At 50.8% G+C, this 24,396-nt stretch overlaps 2 protein-coding genes across 7 annotated transcripts in view; one reads left to right on the top strand and one right to left on the bottom strand.

Annotated features, from left to right (window-relative positions):
- IGSF3 (immunoglobulin superfamily member 3) overlaps window positions 1-11,934 on the top strand; it is a 100,747-nt gene extending 88,813 nt beyond the window's left edge. For 3 of the 4 annotated variants that reach the window (XM_069785426.1, XM_069785425.1, XM_069785428.1), the window contains 4 exons: window positions 274-684; window positions 2,448-2,855; window positions 7,753-8,184; window positions 8,937-11,934. In XM_069785426.1, the coding sequence (XP_069641527.1) occupies window positions 274-684; window positions 2,448-2,855; window positions 7,753-8,184; window positions 8,937-9,187 (1,502 nt within the window). In that variant the 3' untranslated portion in view covers window positions 9,188-11,934. The remainder of the gene's footprint in view (window positions 1-273; window positions 685-2,447; window positions 2,856-7,752; window positions 8,185-8,936) is intronic. The other variant, XM_069785427.1, reaches the window with a different exon arrangement.
- Window positions 11,935-12,187: 253 nt separating this feature from the next.
- ADPRH (ADP-ribosylarginine hydrolase) lies at window positions 12,188-22,654 on the bottom strand. 3 transcript variants are annotated; one of them, XM_069785431.1, is made up of 4 exons: window positions 22,305-22,654; window positions 21,236-21,582; window positions 14,489-14,849; window positions 12,188-13,709 (listed from the first exon to the last, which is right to left on the bottom strand). In XM_069785431.1, exons 1-4 carry the CDS (start codon window positions 22,376-22,378, stop codon window positions 13,322-13,324), a joined length of 1,170 nt encoding a protein of 389 aa, XP_069641532.1. In that variant the 5' UTR covers window positions 22,379-22,654; the 3' UTR covers window positions 12,188-13,321. The 3 variants fall into 3 exon arrangements, with proteins under 3 accessions (XP_069641532.1, XP_069641533.1, XP_069641534.1); XM_069785432.1 differs by lacking the exon at window positions 22,305-22,654 and adding an exon at window positions 22,170-22,290; XM_069785433.1 differs by lacking the exon at window positions 22,305-22,654 and adding an exon at window positions 21,980-22,157.
- Between the last annotated feature and the right edge of the window lie 1,742 nt (window positions 22,655-24,396).

Raw genomic sequence — 24,396 nt, 5'->3', positions numbered from 1 at the left:
AGGGAATCTTTTAAAGGACAAACTGTGAAAAAGCAGCCTCTTGCTGAGGGACGTGGTGGGAGGATCCAGGGGTAGAGTAGGGGTGAAAGAAGAGAGAAGATTAGTTAGGAGAACAACTAAATGCCTTTCTTTTAAAGGTCCAGTGCAAGTGGGACCCAGGCAAGAGCAGCCGTGCCTGTAGTTGGGGGAGGACTCTGGTCCTCCCCAGATAAGGTGAGTTTCTTTTCTGTGTTAATGACCCACCTCTCCTCATCCTCTGTTCCTCCCTCGCAGTGACCAAGCTGCAGGTGAGCAAGTCGAAGCGGAGCATCACTCTGGTGGAAAACCGGCCCATCCCCCTCAACTGCTCAGTGAAATCCCAGACCAGCCCCGACTCGCACTTCGCCGTGCTGTGGTACGTCCACAAGCCCTCTGACGCCGATGGCAAGCTCATCCTGAAGACCACCCACAGCTCGGCCTTCGAGTATGGCACCTACGCGGAAGAGGAGGGGCTGCGGGGCCGGCTGCAGTTTGAGCGCTCAGCGTCGGGGGGGCTCTTCAGCCTGACAGTGCAGCGGGCAGAGGTCCGAGACAGCGGCAGCTACTACTGCCACGTGGAGGAGTGGCTGCTCAGCCCCAACCACGCCTGGTACAAGCTGGCAGAGGAGGTGTCGGGGCGGACGGAGGTCACCGTCAAGCAGCCAGGTACAACGTGCCGCGCCAGTGGGGTCCTCTCCGCATCAGCTCTTGCGCGCGGCTCCTGAGCTCGCCGAGCTTTTCTGGGGCAACAGGGATCCTCTGCTCTTCTCTCCGCTACAGCCTTGTCACCCCCTCCTTGCATCCTCATGCCTGCGTGTCCCTGCACGAAGAGGGATGTTCTCCCCCTCTGATGTGACCCTTCTCCACGTAGGCTGAGTGGGTGTGCATTTCAGTGTCCCCACATGAAGGTTGTCCATCCCCCACGATCTAGAATGCCACTGTATCCAGCCAGGTTTCTTTATCCTCAAGAGCGTCGTGTAGCAAGAGTGTCAACTAGCGACCTACTGAGAGAGAAGTGTGTGCCTGCCTGGGAAAGCATTTTTATGTTTTGCACACAGTTTAATTTTACTCTGTGCCTGTATCCTGGCAGGCATGGGGAGCCTTGTCTCTTTTCCCTCTGCACTGTGCACGAGATGTGAGTAATGCGTTTAATGAGGTGGGGAGCTAGCTGCCAGAAAAGGAGAAATCTGCTCTGCTGGTGGTTTCCGTGGCAGCAGACATCACTAGTAAAGGTGGGCTGATGGAGGAGCTAAAGACGGCCCCCACAGGCTGGGGACAGAGCCTTCATTTTGTGCAAAGGGCGGAGGCACGGAAGCAAGCACCATCTCTGAGAGCAGCCTGGACCCCATGTGCGCTGCTGAGGCAGAGCATTGGTACTTCACAAGGAAACCTGCCTTGTCCCCACTTGCTCTGGGTGACTGTTTCTGGAGGATAAAATCTCTCAGGCAGGAGGGACGCACCTGGATAGCAGGGCTCGACTAAGATGCTTAATGCATTTTCTCTGTCTGGATTTGGTTGGCTGGGCACAAGCTCTGTGGATGGGGGTACAAGAGGGATATTGAGTATGGTCCCCAGCACAGCTTTGCCAGGTCGCACGGGACGTGCAGCAGGCCACAGCATTCTGCTCACTGCCGGTCCCAGCTCCTTGTTTCTGTCTGCAGTCCCGAGATGGCTGTGGGGTGGTCAGGGAGGGGGGAGCTGTGATCTGCCCCCTGCTTTGCATCACCCACCTCTCTCTGGGAAGTACGGTGCCTGTCGCTTGCTGCAGCAGCTGTACCAGGGAAGTCCAGACTGTGCCCCTGGGAAGAAGTCATGAAGGAGTTAGGAGTGTACAACACGTCATTTCACATAAAAGAGCTAATTGCAGTCACCCCCCCTCCCAGTGTATCAATGAAATTGTGGAGCAAAAAGCAGGGACATTCCCAAGGCAGCAAAACACCATTTGTGACTTTGCCCTCGTGCTACTTCTCGTTTTGCAGTGGTGGTTCCCTATAATCAGCTGTCCATTCTCTGCCTTGCTTTTTTCCCTTTTCCCACAACAGGAGGGCTTACTGGTTGGGGTGTGACCGAGCTACTGCTCTGCCCCAGAAAGAGGATGAGAAAAGATTGAGGTGTGACCTCCCCTCACAAGATGTCTGTGCACTTAGGACCTCCCAGGTCCTACTGGGAGATTGTGGGTTTCCAGCTCCCTGTGCTGAATGGGGTGTTGTTGGTGGGTAGCCTGAGATTTTCAGAAGACCCTAAAAACCACAATTCCTATTTTCTTTTCCTCCTCTACATTTTCGTTTTCTCTCATCGTTTTTTCCCTCGCCTTCCTTATTTCTTTCATCACACCCCAGGGTTGTGGCCATGGGAGAAGGGTTTGTAGGGAGACAAAGGACCCTTGCAGCCCTCAATCACCTTACCTTTCTAATGGCCTTTTCCCATAGATAACCGCCTGCAGGTAAACCAGACCTACAAGAACATCACAGTGCTGGAGAACCAGTGGGTGACCCTGGAGTGCCTGGTCAGCAGCCGGACCAGCCCCTCGTCCCAGCTCTCAGTGGAGTGGTACGTCTGGCGGCCAGGCCACCCAGAGAAGGAGGCGGTGGTCCGGCTGAGCCGGCAGAGCACCCTGCGCTATGGGGACCTGGCAGCGCTGGGTGACCTGCGGAGCCGGCTGCACCTGGAGAGCCCCTCCCCGGGTCTCTACCACCTCTCCATCCAAAATGCCACTGTGCGGGACAGTGGGGCCTATGACTGCCGCGTGGAGGAGTGGCTCCTCGACCCCAGCGACCGCTGGTACAAGCGGGCAGAGGACCTCTCCGGACTCATCACCCTCACTGTCAAGCAGCCAGGTGAGGAGGATCTTGTGCCAACAACTTTGAGCAGCGCTCTGCCCTCTTGGACTGAATGCATGAGTCACCATCTGTCTGCCATCAACAGTGGGTCAGGGCAGAGGGCAGGACTGCTGCACTACAGACCATGCTGATGCTTTCTTGCATGTCTTCTTGGGTGCACCCTTACTTTTCTGGAAGGGGCACAGGGCAAGCCCTGCAGACACAGCTAGATGGGCTTGGAATTTTGGCACCACTGCATCTACATATTTATATTTTTTACAGCACTTTTGGCAGATTCAGTAAGATATGCTTCCAATTTTATTCACATTTTGATTGAGAATGAGATGGGAGAAACTATCTGTGCTTCCCAGGCATGCACCCCAGGGGCAAGGTCCTTGCATGAAAAGAGGGTAGCAGAGGAGGTCAATACCCTTGCTGGTGTCCAGGCAGTTTCTCATGCTGCTGCTCCCCGTTCTGTAGGGTATGCAGCTCCAAGGGTTCATCTGTCAGTTGGGTCGAGGGCTCAGGCTTCTTGATGGGGCAGGAGTTGGCTATGAGGAGCCTGCCTCTGTATGGACAAGGGGGTACTTACGGGCTTCCTGGCCACCCTCTTGCTGGTGGTAGTGGTTCAGGCAGAGCCTGCTGCCTAACACCACCGTTTTGGCCGTGCCCAGACACAGGGAGGCAGGTGTTGGATTGCCACAGGTGCTTCTTGTTCTTTCCAGGATCTAGTGGGGAAAAAAGTGCTACAGAAGTTCAAACCAGGGAGGAAACTCCAGTTTCAAAGGATTGTGAGTAGAATAGCATAGCATAGACTAGACTAGACTTTTTCAGTTGGAAGGGACCTACAATGATCATCTGGTCCAACTGCCTGACCACTTCAGGGCTGACCAAAAATTAAAGCACGTTATTAAGGGCATTGTCCAAATGCCTCTTAAACACTGACAGGGATGGGGCATTGGCCTGTTCCAGAGTTTGACCACTCTCTTGGTAAAGAAATGCTTTCTCTTGTCCAGTCTAAACCTCCCCTGGCACAGCTTTGTACCATTCCCACGCCATCTTCTCACTGGATCCCAGAGAGAAGAGATCAGCACCTTCCTCTCTACTTCCCTTCCTCAGGATGCTGCAGAGAGCAATGAGGTTGCCCCTCAGCCTCCTTTTCTCCACACTAGACAAACCCGAAGTCCTTAGCTGCTCCTCATAGGACATGCCTTCCAGCCCTTTCACCAGCTTTGTTCCCTCTTCTGGATGCATTCAAGGACTTAACATCCTTCTTAAATTGTGGGACCCAGAACTGCACGCAGCTCTCAAGGTGAGGCCGCACCAATGCTGAACACAGCAGGATAATCACCTCTTTTGACCGGCTGGCTATGCTGCATTTGGTGCACCCCAGGATGCAGTTTGCCCTCTTGGCTGCCAGGGCACACTGCTGAACTCATATTGAGCCTGCTGCCGACCAGCACCCCCAGACCCCTTTCTGCAGGACTGCTCTCCAGCCACTCCTCTCCCAGTTCATACTTGTGCCTGGCGTTACTCTGTCCTAGGTGCAGAATCCAGGACAGAGTTATTAAATTTCATCCCATTAATCATTGTCCAATGCTCCAGTCTGTCTGGATCCCTCTGCTAGGCATCTTGTCCCTCGAGAGAGTCAACAGCACCTCCCAGTTTGGTATCATTAGCAAACTTGCTAATGGTGCATTCAACTCCTGCATCCAGGTCTTTGATAAATATATTGAACAGGACTGACCCTAGAATTGAGCCCTGAGAAACACCGTGGGCAACCAGTCACCAGCCACATGTAGCCCCATTCACTACAACCCTTTGAGCTCTGTCCTTCAGCCAGTTCTTCACCCAGCACACTGCTTATCTCACAGTTGGACAACTTGTCCAGAAGGATGCTGTGAGGGACAGTATCAAAAGCCTTACTAAAATCCAGAAAAACTACATCCACCACCTTCCCTTCATCCAGTAGGTGGGTGACCTTATCATAGAAGGGTATCAAATTAGTAAAACAGGACTTTCCCTTTGTGAATCCATGTTGACTGTGTCTGATGATTGCATTATTCTTTAAATGCCTTTTACCCAGTGTAACCGACTCCATAATTTTTCCAGGAACTGACCTTAGACTAACAGGTCTGTAGTTCCCTGGGTCTTCCCTCACGTCCTTTATGTAGATCGGAAGATCATTGGCTAGCTTCCAGTCAGCCGGGACCTCCCCAGGCTCCCAAGACCTTTGGTAGATGATCGAGAGGGGTCCTGCCGTAACATCCACTAGCTCCTTCAGTACTCTGGGATGAATCCCATCAGGCCCCATGGACTTGTGAACATTCAGCTGATACAGCTGGTCCCTTACGGTTTCAGTGTCCACAAACGGAAAGTCACTGTTCCCACACTCATGGTCCTCTGACTCAGGGGAAGAGCCCAAGGTCTATGAGTATTATTAGACACTGAGGAAAAAAAAGCATTGAAGGCCTCCGCTTTTTCCTCATCCCTATTAGATGGGTGACTATCTTCAACAAGTATTGGTCCAGTGGGTTTTTTTAGACCTCCTCTTGTTGTTAACATACTTAAAAATGCCCGTCTTGTTATCTGACACAACACTGGCCAGTTTCACCTCTTTAATTGAGCTTTGGCCTTTTTTGTCTTCTCCCTGCATATACAAACTAGAGCCCTGTAATCTTCCTGTGAAGCCTGACCTTGCTTCCAGAGATCATACCATTTCTTTTTCCTCTCAAGCTCCACAAGGAGTTCCCTGTTCAGCCAAGCTGGTCTTCTGCCTTGCTTGCTTGACTTACAACACAGCGGAATTGCCTGCTCCTGTGCTTCTAAAAGGTGGTTCTTAAAGACTGACCAGCACTTGTGGACTCCTAAGCCCTCAAAAGCGGATTCCCAGGTGCTCTGCTAAGTTTCGTCTGTTTTAACAACAGATAAGCTGCAGAGACAATTTACCTTGGAAGATACGGATTCCCTATTTTTGAGACAAATGACTCAAGATTAAATGTCTGTCTTAAAGGCTGTAGTTCAAATAACAGTTATGGTTCTCATCTGCTGGGTACTTTCCAGCATGTAAAGCAACCACTCTGCAAGTACTGCTGTGGTGCTTTATGCCTGCCCATTTCAGCAAGGTGTCAGCCTCATAACTCTGCAACGGAGCTGGCAGAAGGGTCAAATTCTGGAAAGGTTTTAATGGTCACTCCTGGCAGAGAAGATTTGTACTGTGAAGGTGGAACTCTCTCAGGACAGCACAGCCCTTATCCGCCAGGTCCTTATGTGGGAAACTTTGCTGGCCAAGATGGCTTGAGCAGAGACACCCCCCCGCCAGGCAATCCCTGTACCCTGCCTGCCCACACAGTTGTAAGTGTAGCTCTTCATCCAGGCTGAGAATTGCCAGTCCTGATGGAGGGGGGCAATGAGAGGCAGGGGAAATCCTTGACGCTCATTTTGAATTGTGGAAGGACGTGGAGTGGGAAGAAGAGAGGGAGTTGCAGGTGCACTAATTCAAGATAATTTTTTCCTAAAAGTGCTTTGTTGTTGTTTGTTTTTCTTTCATAGCAGCCAGTACTTAACAAAATGACTAAACTTGCTTGTGACTCATGTCTCTTTAGTGAGGATCTTCATGCTCATCATTCAGGACTATAATCATCCACAAAGGGGGAAAAAAAAACTCTCAGCACCTTCAGACAGCAGTTCTCCTCTTTCTGCTTAACCTGCTGAGGTGGGGGAGGCTTTGTGTTGGTTTTGACAAGCCATTTCCTTCCCTTCCTCCTTTTTACCTCAGTAGTCCCTGAAATCTCAGGACCTACCTCATTCCTGTTTCTGCTGAGTCTTCCCGGGCAAGATGTGAACTGAAAAAACTCATGTTGCCTATGGCCTGAAGAGCTCTGGCCTTAATGAAGATTTTCGTTATGGGACCATTTAAAAAGTGTAGGGCAGGTGCTGTAATGAGAAGCCCCGCTGGGCACAGTAGCCCCACAGCTGATGAGAGCTGGGGGACAGCAGCCCCGTCCTGCAGGGATGCCCAGGGTCTGCGCAAGGGAGGGCTTGCCCAGCTGTCTTCACTGGAGGAGAAAGCTCCTCTCTCTTTGGCAAGCTATCGGCTTGCCCTTCCTGCTCAGCTCTCTCATCAGAAAGGGCTTTTTAATCTTTAAATGAAAGCTTATATCCAGACTGATTGCGATCCCTGGAGTATGTGTTCCCTGGCATGATGACTAAACCAAATGTTAATTGCTCTTGAAGTCAGCCTTTAATCAACTCATCTTAGATTCTGGCCACTGTATCTCAGTTAGGTAAAAACATCTCTTTAGCCTTGCAGCAAGCACTAGAGGAAAAAAATGAGAGGGAGACTTTTGGGAGCATCCTTGCTGTGTCTGTGCTGAGGACGTCTCCATGGAGGAACTTCTTACCTAAATAACTTCTCAAATTGCTGGAAAAAATCCTCTCCTCTTCTGTCATACTGATTTTCAAGTCCTTTGAGCACTCTTGAAGAAATAAAAAATAAGCATGAGTGCAATGCTCTTTGTACCGGTAGCTGGGAAGTAGTAGTACATTGCTCCTCAGCGCGTGCATCAAACCTTGGTATTTCCTGCCGTGTTCTTGCAGCACATCTGGATGAGCTGCAGCAGCTTTCTCCTTTCACATGCATGCCCGTTAGTTGGTGCGAGGGTCCGCACTGGCAGGGCGGTAGCACGGCACTCACAGCCAGCTCCCGTTGGACCCTGTGCCGGGCGGCGTGCAGTGAGGTGAGGATGCCGAGCCTGCAGGGTTGACCACAGAGGTACTTGTGGGACTTGGCAGGCCTTGTCAAGCCTTTGGGTTTCGCCCAGCACCAGGGCTGTGACAGTCTTTGTGCCGGGGCAGGGTGCCTTTGGTAGTAGCATTTTGCTCAGTGCTCACCGCTCCCCTTTTGTCATCTCAGATCCCACCTTGCAGGTGGACACAGCCACCGCCAACCTCACAGTGCAGGAGAAGGAGTCCTTCCCACTGGACTGCAGCATTCTGTCCCGCTCCAGCCCAGAGTCCCACTTTGCGGTGACATGGTACAACCTGCGGGCCAAAGAGGCGGGCAGCCGCGCGGAGGAGGACGAGGAAGAGGAGGAGGAGAGGGAGGCGGTGCTGAGCGTGGGCCCCGATGCCATCTTCAGCCCCGAGGCCGGTCGCTGGGAGGGCCGCCTGCGCTTCCAGAGGCTCTCGGCGGTGCTCTTCCGGCTGACGGTGCTGCAGGCCGGCGGTGCTGACACCGGCAACTACTCGTGCCACGTGGAGGAGTGGCTGGCGGACCCCAACGGCCTGTGGTACCGGCTGGCAGAAGAGGAGTCGGGGACAGTCGCCGTTCACGTGCAGGATGCAGGTGAGAAGAGGCGACGACCCTCTTGGGGGCATGGCCCTGGCATCCCCCGCGTCTTTGGTTCAACCAAGATAAAAGGCCGAGTGAGTGGGACTAGGTCTCGCCTGCGCCAGGGCAAGTCTGTGGTGCCGGCGCTTCTCCAGCCAGTTTGATGGCTTGTAGCCCAGCTCTTGCTTGGGCTTGAGCATCCACGCTGCACTTAGCTCTGCCCCACAGCACTTACTGCCTGCTGTCTCTGGAGTCAGTGGGGGCCCCCCACTGGGGTTTAACCTTCCCATTTGGGAAACACCCTGGAAGCTGGCTTAGCTCTGCACAGCAGTGCAGGCTGTGGCGCAAGGGTCTCCTCCCAGCAGCTCCTGAACACATCGGATGGTTTAGAGGCCCCAGAGATAACAGAGGTCATGAGAGTTTTGTGGGCCCTTAAGGGAGATGCCCTGGGGTGCTGCCTATGTGTACCACCGCTGAGGGAATCAATGCTTTGCGAGGCTTCCCCACTTCATAAGATACCGTAAAATCTGCACCAGGGAGGACTCTCTCTAGCACTCATTAAACTCTTGGGGGGATAAAGCTGAAACACGCCCTGCAATAACTTTCTTCTGCTGCTCTGTTTTCCAATACTGGTGTTTTTCTCAGTGCCCCACCTCCTGCATTGACACAGATCAATGAGCATCTGGTTTTGTGTGTTTCCAAAGAAGTTTGTAGGCCCTGCGTTGCAGAGAAGCCATGAAATGTGACTGTCCTGTGTCTCTTTCCAGGCTCCACCCTGCAGTCTGTCATCTGCTCCAACGACGCCCTCTTCTATTTTGTGTTCTTCTACCCCTTCCCCATCTTCGGCATCTTGATCATCACCATCCTCCTGGTGCGGTTCAAGAGCCGAAACTCCAGCAAGAACTCGGAGGGCAAGAACGGGGTCCCCTTGCTGTGGATCAAAGAGCCTCACCTCAACTACTCTCCCACTTGCCTTGAGCCGCCGGTCCTCAGCATCCACCCAGGAACCATGGACTAAAGAGGCAGAAGCACCTGGGGGGACGTGCAGCAAGAGAGAGAAGTAGAGACACACCAGGAACCCGGAGAAACAGAGTGGGTTTTGTTGTTCTTGTTTCATTTCTTTCAATGTCTGTGCTCTGACATGGCAGCTGAGCTCTGTGGAGCACCCAGCCAGCAGAGATGGGAAGGTCCGAGGCTTCCTCCAGCGCCTGTGGGAACGCACCCCCTCACCCCAATGGACAGAGGGTCCCTGCGCTTGCTGTATATAGCAGATGTTCCTCTCGGATTAATTTTGCTCCCATCAGTTGCTGTCTTTTGGGCCATTACTTTTTCGTTGTCATTTCTTTTTCGGTCACTCAAAGAACTGTAGGCTTCCCCTGCCCTCCACACAGTGAGGAGTTCCCAGGGGGTGTTTGGTCCTGGGACGATCTCTTTGGAAGTAAATGTTATGTGTTTTCCAAAACAGACTGGTTTTCCTCCTCGGACTCGGTGCCATGGTGAAGAAGGTCTTTTCCCGAGGTGTGCTGAGCTAGCTCCTCCCTCTTCCAAAACAGATAAAGCTGGGTCCACCTCTGGAGGGGCTAGCTGGGCTATCGGGAGGTCCACCTCAAAGACTGGCTGTAGCCTCAGCATCTTCTTGCCTCCATCTTACTGTTCTTTCAGGAGGGAGCAATTCACCTTTTGGGAACGTTCACAGGTCTTGGAGAGACTGAATATTTGGTGCGCTTGCGGTCAGGACAAAAGCAATTTAGTTTGTCTCCAGGAACTGAAGGGGGGGATGGAGGGAGGACACCTGAAAGCCCTGACTTTGTTGGTAGCAAAGAGGGTCCTTGTACGGTCCAGCTTCCCAGAGTCGTGCTCCTCCCTGGTGTCCATGCTGCCACCTCTGATGAGGCGGGTCCCCTCTGTGCCCCAGTCGCGTGGGGACGGGTGGCTGGATCCAGTCTCTGAAGACTTCAACATGACCAAAGTAATGACTCTAGGAAGGGGAAAAGGGGAAGCTCCATGGGTTGGGTTCACGGCCCCTGGATGGTTCAGCCAAGGTTCAAGCCCAATTACAGGCATGCCACACAGCGGGGACATGCAGTTCACCACCATGTGTCACGAGTTTCCCTGTGGCTTGCACTACTTCCCAGCGCAAGCTTGGACAAGGCAAGGAGCCTGCACCGCTTCGGCACCCTGGGGGCTTCCCTGCCCCCATGGACCAAGAGAAATCTTCCCCTGCGTGTGTTCGTGCATCTGCTGGTTTTCGTTTCTGGGGCTTTAGGAGGAGAAACCATTTCTCCATAAGCTCCCCCTCCTGGCAAAGTCACCTGCTCTTGTCCTAGGCAGTCGCTGTGGCAGGAAATGCTGTTCTTTCTGTGAAAGATATGGCTCTCGTGAACCAAACCAGGGCTCTAGCCGTGTGGAGCACCTGAGCTCCCATACCCTGTAATGCCAAGTACCCCTGCCCTGTCCTGTGGAGGAAACCGCCTCCTCCCCCATAACGCCCTAAGCGTTATGTCTGGCGGAAGAAAATATTTGCCAAAAATGGCCTTTTGTTGTCTTCCTTGATGTCTTCCTGGCAAATCCGGCCATTTGTTTTTTGCAGCATGGCTGAAGCCAACAGGGGTGGATGGGCACAGCTGCAAGACCACCCTGCCTTGTGTGAGAGAGGTGCCATACCCACAGCCGCCGTCCTTTTCAGGAGGGTTGGACTGCTCTTTGTGAAGAGAAGGGGACCTCAGCAGATGCTCTGTAGCACTTGTCAGTTAGACCCTGATGCCTTGATGTTTCAGAGGTGGCAAAGCCTCAGGTGGGAGATCGGCACCGCGCATCCTCTCCCAGCTGGGAGAGGACCCAGATAGCCATGGACCATCCCGTGCCAGGGTGTTCGAAGTCAGCCACCTCTGCTTCTCCACCAGAACGGCATTGGTTTCTTCTTCCGCTGGGAAGCCCAAATTTTACTCCTCCCTCTGCAAAGTCTGCCTCCTTGGAACATAACTGCTTACTGGCCCCAGCATATGCATAATATCACACTCATATATATATATATATATGTATCAGACTCCCACACACTTGTGTTCCCGTTCTGGATAAGGCGTCTGCAAAGAGAGGAGTGGGATGAGAAGTGAATGGGAATGAAGAACCTAGGTGCAAAGAGCAGCAACTGCAGCCAGTGGGTATTGTTTCGTAAATGTAGTATCTCCTGTACATACTGCTCCCGGGCAGGAACTGCAACTCATTTCAGCTTTAAAGGAAAAAAGAGAAAATGAAGTCGGTGGGAGCCGTTCTTTCCTGGGAGAGTAGTGTGCTGCATACAAGCCACATTCCTTCTCGACAGTGTGTCTGCCCGAGAGCAGGGTTCTGCTGGACGGCTGTCTCATGGCCCCCTCCCCCTGGCTGGAACGGGTCTCTTCCCAGCCCAGCGGTTCCTACACTGAGCCCAGGCTTTTCCGGGAAGTCTCCCCCACGGTGGTCCCTGAATCTACCTTGCCGGTGACATTTCTCCATTGCTCTGGCGTGTTGCCCAGTCTCAAACTTATGTTTTTATAAGGCAGACTCTTCCTGTAATGAGTTTTAACACGAAGCTTTTCAAACCACTCTCTCTGCTGTAACTTTCTGTAACGAACCCGAGAAGAGAGACACCCTATCCATGCATGATGTGGAAAAATGTTTGGGATTTTTTTAAAAAAAAACACAACAAAAACTTTGTACTATGTTGCACTAAAACATGTTTTATACAACACACCTGAGAGCTGTAGTAAACTGTGTTGAAATTGTGAATCCTATTGCTGCTGGTTTTTGTCAGATTTGGGCTTTATGCTTTTATGTGCACTCCCTGCATAAAGGTGTGCTAAACTCCCATGTTTAGGCAGCCTCTCCCACCACCCCTGTTCCCTGATGCATTAACTCTCCTTCCGGCCCAGTAGCGCATCTCCTCTCTCTTGCAGGCTGGAGCTTGCAGACACCTTGCACCCTCTGGCTCTTCATACTTCTCCTTCCCATCCCTCAGTTCATCCCATAATAGAACATAACATTTAAGAGAGGCACATCAGGTCTATTTATTGAATGGGATACACTGTTCTTGAAATTGCTCTGAAAATAGTAAGGAAGTACTTCGCTGTGTCATAGTCTGGATTTGAAGAAAAAAAACCCCCACTTTATGGAATTATCCATAGCAAATGGTAAGCAAATGATCTTTAGTAACCTTGATGTAAGCAGAAGAATATAGTTCACTACAGAAGTTGCTTAAGTTGATGTAAAATGCAACCTGTTAATTCTCATTACCCACTTCTACCTTGAATAATGGTTTGGTCAGTAGTCTTGAACTCCCACATTGACCGAAATAGGGAAGTAGCGCGATACATTCTTACCTGTATAGCAAAAGTGCTGTGACATTGTGCAAGATGCACTGCTGACGCAGCCGTAAGGTTGGGTTTGGGGTTTTTTCCACACTGATTTAAAACAAAAAATATCCTTTGCTAAAATTGTATGAGAAAACTCTGTTGTCCCCAGACACAGCTGTTTGCCCCCTGCCCCGCTGCCCCCAGGAGGTCAATCTGCTATAGCCCCTGTGCTAAGGAGCAGAGGTTTTAGCTCTACAAATGCTCAGTCCTATATGGCAAGTGGTGTCCCTGGCATTCCCTGTTGACAGTACCAGGCAGTGAGCAGCTTTGCTGGGAGGTATCGCTGCCAGTCAATGGACAATCCCTGCAGTCAGGCATGCGTCCCTGACCCCCTCTGGCGTGCTCGTAAGGGCAGGATCCTGGCTTGGGGCTGCTTGAGTGGGTTTTGCTGCCTGTCCTGCTGCTGGAGCATGGCTAGCAATGCTGCAGCGGGTGCTCCTGCTCCCTTCGAGGCCCAGACAATGTGCAGCCGCCATGCAGCAGAGGAGGGATGTCTCACGGCTTGGCTGCTTGAGGGACCATTGTGTGCTCCCATCAAACCACCTTGTAATTGCTCCCCCCCACCCACAAACCCCTAACTGCTAGCTCTGAAATGGCCTCCCTGGTGAAGCCAACACACACAAACAGAAAAAGGAGGTCTGGCTCTGGCTTACGTTTGTAAGCCAGTGGGTTCACAAACTGACTTTGCAAAACCTTGAGTGAGCAAGGGGCGGCAGGTGTGGTAAGCGCACCCCTGGGGGGCCCTGCCCCCCCCCCCCCCCCGCCTAGGCGATGCGGTACAAGTCCTTGGCCACCTGCTCCAGGCGGTCCCTGTACTCCAGGTGGGCATAGAGGGAGGCGGGGACCCCGCGGAAGCCGTGCATGGCCCCCCACCAGCAAGCCGCAATGGTGGCGGTGGAGTCACTGTCCCCTCCGTGGAAGAAAGCCCGGTGAGCCAGCTCTTCCCAGGAGTCCCCTGCACCCAGCAGTGCGTCGTAGGCGATCATGGGGGCGTCGTGCCCGCTGCTGCCCCCCCAGCCGTTGTAGCTGAGGGAGGTGTAGAACGAGTCTCTCTCTTCCACGCCATACTTGGGAGGGAAGGTGGGCGGCGAGACCCCACCTGATATGCCTCTCTCCGCCAGGTATTTTTCCCATTGCTCTTCAAAGTAATGCCTGCAAAACAGGAGACAGGATGGAGGGGCTGTAAGAGATATCCCATGGCAGAAGCATATACCTGAGCTGTCCGCAGACATGCCGGGTGCCAGCTGAAAACATGCTACATCAAAAGCTCGGAGAGATGGCTCGACAAAATGGTAAGTGTCTCCCATTTCTCAAACTACGGACATGATTTACAGTAAGAGGCACAAGGACGTGTTTCAGTGAGTTAGATTTCCCCTCCCTCCAGCCACATGGGAGAAGGCAGCCCAGCACCTGCTGCTGTCGCACTGCACAGGAATCACAAGGCTCAGAGCGAGAACTGAGTCATCCTCCCAAATTCAGAGTACCTCTACCCCTGTCTGTTTGTGCCCCTGTGCACAGAGCCTCACTGAATCTGCAGCCAGATTTGGTTATAACTTTCAAACTGAGCTCAGCCCTAAGCCTGGTGCTGTTTCCCAGCCCTGCTTCCCATCTTTCATCAGGTCACAGTTGCTTGAGATGACAAGTCTAGGTACCTCATACTGGATCCAAAAAATGTTACAACTACATGACCCAAACACAGTTTGCCTCTTTTTTTTTTTTTCTTTTTTTTTTTTTTTTTTTTTCTAAATAAGTTTGAGGTATTTTTCCCCTGGGGGACTTCAAAGACTTTCTGAACTGATTCGATCCCATAGCAGGCATGTGCTGCTCTAGTTTACCAAAATGTGATTACTGAAGCTTAAGTATAAACAGAGCTCACCCTCTTGTACGTGAGGTTTATTTTAACAAAACCCAGTGCTGGGAGTGCAGCTCACCATTGCCCCATGTTCTCCTCCACGAAGAAGCCAGTGTCCCGCACATAGGCTTTTGCCCGTGGCAGTACCTCCAGCAGTCCCTTCCCCCAGGCTGGGGGGGGCACGCCGTTCACTGCAAAAGCTGTGAAGAGGGCCGAAGCCAGGGACCCCAGGTAACCAGTAGGATGGTGGTGGGTCATTCGGCCACTCTCGATGCTGACTTGTACTAGGGTGTCCAGCTCAGCAGGGTGACAGAAACACAGCCCAATGCACATGGAGCGCATGGCGGCCCCGCAGCCTCCTGCCCGTGGGCTGAACGGGATCCTCCAGCCATCTGGCCGCTCCGGATCCAGCTTCAGCACATTTTCCTTACATGTGGCACCTGGAGAGGAGTGGCAGAGCCCAAGAAAGAAAAGAAATAAACAGAAACATGCATCAGTAGGACATAGGGTCACATAGCTTGAGAAGCAAGAAAAGACAGGCAAGGTAATGGGGAAGGAAGCATTACTCTGCATAAGGGATATGAGCTTCCCGTTAAAAGCATCAGTTGTCTGCTCACATACGTATCCTGCCTTAAGTTGCTGGTGCATCCTGCATACTCCCAAGTAGACCTGAAAATTCCTGTTTGTGAAAATAATTTAGAAGTCTAGAGGGGGTAAGAAACACTCCACTGCTGATTTATTTACATTGTTTATATTTACATTTCATGATATTTATTTAATAACTTACTTATAAAATATATATACTATATATATTAGGTATATTATGTACACATATATCTAGATAGACAGATATATAAATAGAACCTAAAAGGAGGTTTGGAGGATCCCTGACCCAAGGCAAGGCTAAGTACCTCTGCTTTTTTAGTTGTTTAGCCTCTTTACACAACATTTAAAGGCAGAGACCCCACAAGCTCCCCAGGAATCTTTCCCACTGCCTCACCGATAGGAAATGTTTTCCAGATCTCCCTTGCTGCAGTTCAAGTTTATCAGAAAGCAATGAATGTAGTTATCTCCTTCACCACAACATGTCTGCATAACTGGCTTTACTACTGTACTCCTCTTCAGTAAGCTGAAGAACCAGTGTACTAGGTGAGACCAAAGGTTTGTCCAGCCTACCAGCTCATCTTCAAACACAGCCACTAACACAGAACTACAAAAAGACTACAAAAAAGGAGGTAAGTACAATATTTCCCCAAGAGGGCCCGCCTGGCTTCCAGCAGACAGAGGAGCACAGCCTGCCTGAATGAGAAGATGGATCCAAAGTGGTGTGTTCAATAAGCCCCAGCAGACCTAGCCACCATGAGCTGTTCTCCTTCGCTTGAACCCATGCATGCCTTCAGACTCCCTGTACATCCCATGGTAGCCACGATTTTGTTATGCAAAGCATTTCCTTTTGTTTTAAACTGCCATTTGACAATTTTCTTAAATTCCCCTCTAACTGTTACATTACAAGAAATAATGACTTTTCATGCTCCACTCAATTCAAGATTGTATATACTTTGTCCCTCTTCCTCAGGCTTCTCCTGCTCTGAGCTGACACCCTAGTCCAATTTTGCCTCACTTCTGGTGGGAAGCCACACCATAACTCCCCCATGCCCACCTCCATCTCTTTCATAGTTCTGCTATTTACTTTTTAAAGAAAATACTCCGCTTCTTCCAGTGCTGCTGCTTCAGAAATTCACTTGTTAGTCCAGCACATTCATAGGATAAAGCCAACTCCACACACACAACCAAATTTCAGAGCCCAGCCAGCTTCCCCAGCTAAGACCGTGAAACATGTTTTGAGAGCTACGCCCAAATGCTTGTGTGCAAGGAAGAGGTAACAGGTTTGAAACATTACATTTTCTTTGATTCTCTTCTCCCTTGCCTTTTTCTCCTAGTCTTCTGTCCTGGCCAAATCTGAAATACTTCTTTTCCAGCAAGAAAGATAAATCAAGGGCAGGTTTCAAGCAACTTCATTTAAGTTTTAATGTGTTGGACAATGGCAAAAGTGGACTCAAAAGACTATAGTCTTCTAACCACAGCGTGCCCAGTCCTCTCTCACACATAAGGTAACAGCAGCAGTTCGCATCTTCACACACCCAAAATTAGACCATTGCTCCTGTACTTTGCTGCCTAACTGGGACAGGTAGCTGATAAACTTGCAGGTGCTCTGTTACTTTGAAAGTCAAACTAAATACAATCGAGTAGCAAGCAAGAAGCCTGGTCAAGAAACTTCACCTAATTCTACAATTCAATTACCTTTGGTGCAATTCAATCACCATGTTCTGGGACCTTGCTAATCGCAGCTAGGTACTGCACTAAGTACTCTGCAGAGCTCTTCACTTCTGTACTTTCACATATATGCTTGGGCAGTAGGATTTGGTATATGGCAGTCTATTTGACCTGCACATGGCATTTACAGCACCCTTATAACTGAAATACCTCCATATCCAAGCACAGCTTTAAGACTGGCTTCTGGACATACGCTAAAAATAAATAATGGCTGGCTGCTGCCGGGAATAAGCTCACGTGCTGGTCTAAGTGTCCTCAGTGTCTTTCTTTTCCAACAGCGTTGTTACATTATAGGCTTATTAGATCAGTGCAGGTTACAGCCCTCCGTGCAGTGTGAACAGGTGGACCAGCTCCCCATGAATGGTTGTCTCAGGCTGAAAAAGCAGCTCAGTCCTGTAGCTGTGGGGCTATTTGCCCTGCACAAGCCTGTCACTGAAATCAACTTTGAGAATGGAAGTGACCTATGCAAGTCTCCCACACTGGAAAAAATGAGTTGCGATCAGCGCAGCCCACAATGTCAGGCCACTTTAGTTCCCATGAATTGCCTACAGTTTAACCCAGGCATGAACCAGACCTGCTATTTCACCAGCTTCCTCCATGCATGCTGTGCTGGCACACCATCTGCTCGCCACTGTCACACCCTTCCCAGTAGATGAGACCTGCTGGTTTTGCGGTGCCACACAGCCAGCCAACTGCTGGATCTATCCACATGTTCCTTACGCATCCTTCTTCCCAGTGATTTACAGAGTGAAAATTGCAGGGCCATGTTTCTCTGCTGGAAGAAGCAGCAGGCAGAGCATTTGGTCTAGGCAGCACCAGGCTCTGTGAGGACTGAGCGCCACCAACCTCTAACTGAACTGCCTGGGAGTTTGTTTTTGTGATGCCTCAAAGCGGGAACGTGTTCAGGCCTCTAAATCTGCTTTTCATGTAGTTTATTAATTCAGTGCTGGCTGCTACATATCAAAATCATTAAGAGGGATACCAGTGTAATTTCCAACTTCATGATGATTAACAGAAAATTGAGGCATTTTTTCAAAAATCTGACTATACTAAGCATTGCACTTACCACCTCTAACAGGACATTAAAAACATCTCAAACAAAGCTACGTTTTTAAAAAGCTGTGCTGATTACCCTATTCATGTATTCCTGGTAAAACAGACCTTCTGCCAGGAAGACAAGGGGAAGGGGAGAGAGCAAAGAGAGTAAGGTAGCTTAAAATCAAAATTTGCATAACAAAAGCAAAATGAACTCAGTAATCTTGTGGAACTTTGAGAAAGACATTTCTTCAGGACATGTTTGGGCAGATTGAGACCAGGCAACTCAGTCCTTGATAAAAAATGAGATTGTTCTTGCATTAACTGTAGTCAAAAGAAAATGAGGAACATGACAAGGCTTAAACTGTAAAGAAAGACTGGTTATTTTGCAATACAATTTGCTTGCAGCTTTAAGTCTGTGCATGTTACTTTAGGAGATGACTACTGATAACCTGCAAATGGAAAAAATTGTGTAAAACAGTATACAACAGCTAAGACTTGTGATTTATGTAGTATTACAAGTTTTATCCTCATGCTTCTAAACAGTTAAAATACTAAAACATTTGAAAGCTGATTTAGGAAGACTAACCTGAAATCATGTTGTCAGGTCTTTTTTTAAAAACAGGTTTAAAAAAAACAAAAACTGCTGTAGGAGTTTTTGAATCAGGAAGTTCTGATTTGGAAATCTACCAAATCCTGGTTAGGAATCCTTTGTACTAAGAGTAAGAAACTAAAAGTAACCTGAGGAGGGTACTGGTCTAAGGAAAGAATACAAGCAAAAAGCAGTGTGTGAAGAAAGACAACCTGAAAAAGTTTCGAGCACAACTGGATGCTATTTCTGGAATAGGCTTCCACCCCACTTATTTAGACTCTTAATGAGCACAGATAATAACAGTTGTTTGGGATCAATCAATACACATAAAAAAAGTGAGTTAAAACGACCACATAGTGGTAAATAGTTCCACATGGAGAGAACTTGGACCGAAAGACAGAGTTCTGAAGCAGAAGGTTTCCTGGAGAGCTGTGGAGGCAGATGTAGTTGTACCATGAAAAAAGAAGTATGTCCATGCTTGTGTCCCTTAATTAATTGGCTTCGTTATCTGCAAAGAACAATGAATTTTTGGGGCTGCAGCACATCACAAATAGCAATAATGGATGTAGGGATGAACCTGCCATTGAATTAAAACAGTGAGTTCTCTCCTGGGGCTGCATACTTAAGAGACCCTGCTGTGGCCATCTGATGACTCATAACATTGTGGGAATCCCTTTGTTACTGTGGGTTTTGGTTTTCAGGCCTGGACTCCCTTGTGTGGGCGAGCAATGTGACTTTCCCCCACTGTTCTGGGGGAATCTCTTCTCTGCTGGGTGAAAGCTGCAGCAGCAACTTTCCATTCTCAACCTTAAGGGCTGCAATTCCCCAGTGAGTACTTACTTTGGCCAGAACAGCATCACCTTGGGTTATGTTCTCAGTTAAAATCCATTTACTCTGAATGGCTGAAAGAAATTATTGATATGCAACTTCCATCATTAGGATTTATCAATATAGCGTGGAGACTCCAGGCTGCAGGCAGCTTTTCAGGATGTGGATTAGGTATTACCTTTGGTAGTACCTCAGTGGGCATTAAACTGTTAAGTGTCAGTATTTAAGCTCTCCAGAGCTGAGTGCCTTTCCTGCAGCTGCAGCAGAAACACTCCAGGACACTGTTGCAAGAGCATCCCCAACAGACCTCAATTTTTTCCATGTTACTTTCCCCACTTCCCCCAAAATGTTACAAGTGTCCATGGAAGTTGCATTTCTTTGTTTACCTAGGTAACTTGACCTTTCCTTGTCACTCTGATTAGTGTCCATAGCAAATTTACTTTTAAATTCTTCACTTCTAAATGGGAACTCCTTTGGGGCATAGTGCAGCTCAGTTATTCACAGGACTGCAGCAGGTGTGCTATAGCCTTAGCTATGAATTACTAACATTTAAATTTTAGGTTCTTCTCCTTTTCATCTCAGCTTTTAGTCACTACACTTAGCTAGCTGAGGCAAAAATAGCTTCCAGGTGCTGTCTTGCTGCCAGCTGTGGTTAGTCCACCTTGGCAGACCCCATCAGCTGGTGGAACTATAAGATGGTCCATTGCCAAAACAGCAGCAAGTCTCTCGGAAGTTTAACCTGCTGAGTTCTGCTATCCTGGCAAGCATCATTACCCCTTCCTAAATATTTTATTAATTAGGCTACTCCAACAACTGAGACTATCTGTGTTAAAGAATACTGATAGTTTAGTTCTTCACAGGAGGAAGAAGGTAGGAGGTCACTGTGGAAAGGTAAGCGGAATAAATTCCTGCTCAAGTTTCCAACCTGGCGTACCTTGGAAATGCACAGCTCTGTCACACCATGCTCAGTGGCCCTAAGAAAGCAATGCAGGATTTGGCCTTTCCCATGTTTAATGTCAAGCCAGAAAATTCCTTATATATTCTGGCCACTCCAGATAGGCATGTCTAGGCAATTTCTTTTCGATGTATAAGCTTTGCATAGGATTGCTGAATGTAAGTGTTTCCTGGATACTTCATGCTGCCTGCACTAGTCAAATTAGAGGCCCAGCCTCAGCAGCTCCAATTTAAGTTTAATTCAAGCATCCAGAAGAGGCTGGGCCATAAGTGCAGAGACAGACGGGGTCCTCAGGGAAGAGTTGGGTCAGCAGGCCTGGGTGAACTAGGAACTAGAGGAATATGTCATATACGGCTTGGCTGCTGCAGCCTGCCAAGCGCCCTTCCTGAATACTGTGACACACTGCCAGTCCCAGCTGCCTGTGACGCAAACTCAGCACCATTGTGTCTATGCGGAGAAAAGAGAGATAATGGAAGTACAGGGTTCAGAAAAGGCAATTGTGGCCTGACTGTCCTGTCACAGAAAATAGACATGCAGAGCTAGCCAGAAGTAGACTTGGGGTTTAATAAACTTAATTATTCCAAGCAAGGATCTTTGTGCCTTCAAATATATTTTATGTGTAATTTACTGCATTTCCTACGAGAAGTTCTGTATTAATTCTCTGTTTAAATGTGTTGCTTTAACACAGCATCTTAGGGTGTGCATTATACATGGTTGAATTTGTGTTTTTCATCCACTGAGTGTAGGAAAAGGCACATCCCCAGCACAAATGCCAGCACCTTCCCCCAAGTTCAAGGCCAGGCCTCAAACATGCCTGTAAGAATGTTTTGTAAATGTGGGCAAAACAGTATCTTTTTCATCTCGTTCAGAGAAGCCCAAACCACTTCAGCTTGCCTTATTCTGTTCTCTTTAGTTCCTCCTGAAACAGGTACTGGGTGTGGAAAACTTTTGCCGTTACATGAAATACAGTTAACACCATAAACAGACAAAAGCAGAGCCAGGGCCTCAGCAACAAGCTGCAGGAAAGGGAGAGATGTTAGTGAGAGGACAGCCCTGCCCAGACAGTATTACAGAGGGGTTACCTGGAGCTCGGCCTTTCATGTCATTCATGCATTCCTTGTAGTTCTTTGCAATCAGGGAATAGAGATGTGCTAAACTTGGGTTTTTCCCGGCAGCTACCAGGGCTTCGGCCGTGGCCAAGTGCATCACTGTATCATCGCTGACTTTCCAACCGTGGATGCTGAAGTTGCCGAGTCCCCCCATCTCCGCCAGCTCCTTGTGGATGGCTGGGCCACTCTGCAGGAACTCCCATTGCCCATTGTAATAGCCCAGCGTGTCACCAACTGCGCTCAGCACCATCGACGCCACATAGTTTTCCATTGCCTTAGGACACAATTTTTTCCCCCAGACTGCTTCAATGCAGAAAATGCTGTGAAAAAAAAGACAGGGAGATTGAAAATAGAATCTTTCCCAGCTCAGTACAAGCCTCTACTGCAAAGCTCCAGCAGGCTGGATACCCAGCCTAGCACCTGCGTCTCCCTCAGATGATGTATTTCTTCAAAGCACGTGCTTCCCTCTGGACCCCTGGCCACGTGCACCCACCGGTGGGTAAGGGCATGGCAGCTCTCGGGCAGCCCAGCCCTGGGCCAGGGCAGCTGGCCACGTCCTCCATCCAGGAGGACGCTGCACATCACGGCCGGGTCACGGACCGACAAGCAAGGGCAGGACTGCAGAAACGTGTGCAGGTTACGTGACCGTACCCACGTTCACCACGTTTTTGAGCGCAGCACGAGCAAGGTTAGATCAGCTCCCAGCAGCTTTCGTACCCTGGGGATAACGTGAGGCCGAGCTCGGCTGTTTTCGCAGGGCCTGGCAGAGGCAATAAGCACGGCGGGCCTGGGCAGTACTTGGCCTTGCTCCACGGGCCGGCTACACCAGCGGGTGCTCGTGCAGGCAGAGCTGGCTGTCCCAGCGGGTACTTTCAGCGATGCCCCCCCCCCCCCAAAAAAACCCCACCCCACGCTCATCCTCAGGGTTTGCTGCGCCTCACGGCGAGGCCCTCTTGCTCGGGAGAAGCGGAGGCCGGGAAGGGCGGCAGGGCTGGCCGAGCCCGAGCCGGGGATCCTCTCCCCGGCCCCAGCGGGTACTTACGCAGCCAGCCCTGCGAGCAGGGGCCGCCGGGGCCTGCCCCTCCTCGGCAGCGGCAGGCGGCTCGCCGGGGACATGCCGCTCGGCGGGGCGTACGCAGGCCTCGGCGGCCGGTGTCGGCCTGAAGCGCCTCCGCCCGGCCGCTCACCCTCCGCGGCCTCCCCCGGGGCGGCGCGACCGGCCCGGCGGCGGAGGCCCCGCCTTTGCCGAGCCGGCGGCGGAGCCGGCCCCGCGGAGCCCTCCAGCCGCCGGGCCCGAGGGGGCGGCTCCGCGAGGAGCCCGGCACGTCTCTCGGCGGGCCCCGCTCTCCCCCGCCCGCTGCCGCCCGGTCACGGCCGCGCCGTCCCCTGCGGAGGGGGAGGGTTCGGTCCCCGGGCCGGGGCGCCGGGAGCTCGGGAGGAGACGGGTGTTCTCTTTCACTGGGGGATTGCCTCGTTCTTGGCGCCCTCAGAGGCACGACAGTCAACTCGGAAATGAAGCCGCCGCATGGAAATGAACCATTTTATTTGATTTTAAAACAAGTAAAAATGAAAGGCGCTTTCAGCATTTCCCCTGCTTTTTCTGCTGAAACCGCTCGCTCGTTGCGTGAGCAGCCCCCCTCCTCCTGGCCGAGCCCCAGCCTGGGTGGGAGCGGGGCCGGGTCTGCAGGCCCCGCTCAACATCTGTGCTGGGGGGAGACCTTGGGGGGGCTTTCCCCAGACTCGGTTTTTCTTTCCCCTCCTTTTTCAGCATTCATTCACTGCAGCCTGAGCAGAGCCTCCAGCCTCTACCAGGAGTCTTTGCCTACGCGCCTGCCCCGTCCTTCTGTGTTTTGGGGCCGTGCTCCCCCCACGGCCTCCAGCGTGGCCCAGCTCAGCCTCCTGGTGACCCCAGCCTCTTCCAAACCAGGACTAGTCTTTGCGATGTCCAGCGGTGCCGCTTTCTGTCGCGTCTCGAGGCACCTGGTGATCCGCTTGCCTTGCTTTATCCTTTATATAAACGATGGTGGTGGTTAGGTGGCCGAGGGTGTCTAGTGAATGCGCAAGGAAGGGACAGCAGCAGGAAGCGGGAGCAAGAAACAGGATTGAGCATGGCTGGGGTTGCATTTTGCGGAGGCCGAACCATTTTACCAACCAGCCATCACTTGACATGCCACACACCAGGTCTCCAGAGCCCCGGTTCACCCCAGAAGGTACCAGCACCTCTTACTTGAAGGGAAAAAAAAATCCCCCCTGTGCCTATGAGAGAAAGCAGTGGTAGTTTTTGAGCTGCAGTCCTGGGGGATTTCAGGGCAATCACAAATGTAGCGTTGGGTCAGAGCTGAGTCCCTGGGGAATTTGGGGGCAAGTGAGAGCGGGTGGCTGGAGCGGGGTCCCGGGGGATTTCAGGTAGCTGAGAGCGCAGGGCTGCGCGGGAGCATCAGCAAACCCCGGCAACTGCGGTGGTTTGGTATGCTGTGCCCATTCAGATAATCTGCTGCTCCTCTGCACCCCGCTGCAAACGTGGAGTCTGAGAAGCATCTGGTAGAGAAAATAGTAAGAGAAAAGGAAGTGGGAAAAGAAGCTGCCAGAGTCTCAGCACTGCCAGCGGTGCCTGCTGACCTTTTCTGCTTCTTTGCTTTGTTTTGTTTTATACAGGACAAATCTGAATTTACTCGGCTTGGTGCAGTGCTTAAAAGCAAAGAGGAGTTTTTCTCTCCTAAGGTTTCGGCCTGAGAGAGGGAAAACCCCTCCCACCTTTGGGTGGCTATCTGTGAGGAGCGGCTTCTGCTGCAGCCTGAAGGGCAGAAGAGCGGAGAGGAAAGTTGCACGATTCACCAAACGGACAGGAAGATGGGAGAACGCCTCTGCATCAGCACAAAATGCCTGTGGCACTGAGATCTTTGGATCTCGTCATTGTTTCCTGGTTCCTGAGCTCTTACAGCTTCCTAAAAACTGAAACCAAGACGCACAATGCAGTTAAGTGACATCTGAAGATGTCACAGAAAAATGTTGAGGGCTCCTCGCTGACAGACAGAGGATGATGAGCCAGCAGCAGGAACCATCAGCAGGAAGCTGCAAACTTGGGGTGGGGCAAGCAGCAGTCTTCAGGCTTGGATGCATGCGTTGATCCCAAA

This window comes from Haliaeetus albicilla, chromosome 6, assembly GCF_947461875.1.
Source record: "Haliaeetus albicilla chromosome 6, bHalAlb1.1, whole genome shotgun sequence".
Taxonomy (NCBI): Eukaryota; Metazoa; Chordata; class Aves; order Accipitriformes; family Accipitridae; genus Haliaeetus; species Haliaeetus albicilla.
The sequence above is the reverse complement of the archived record's forward strand: the minus strand, read 5'-3'. Positions and strand labels throughout refer to the sequence as shown.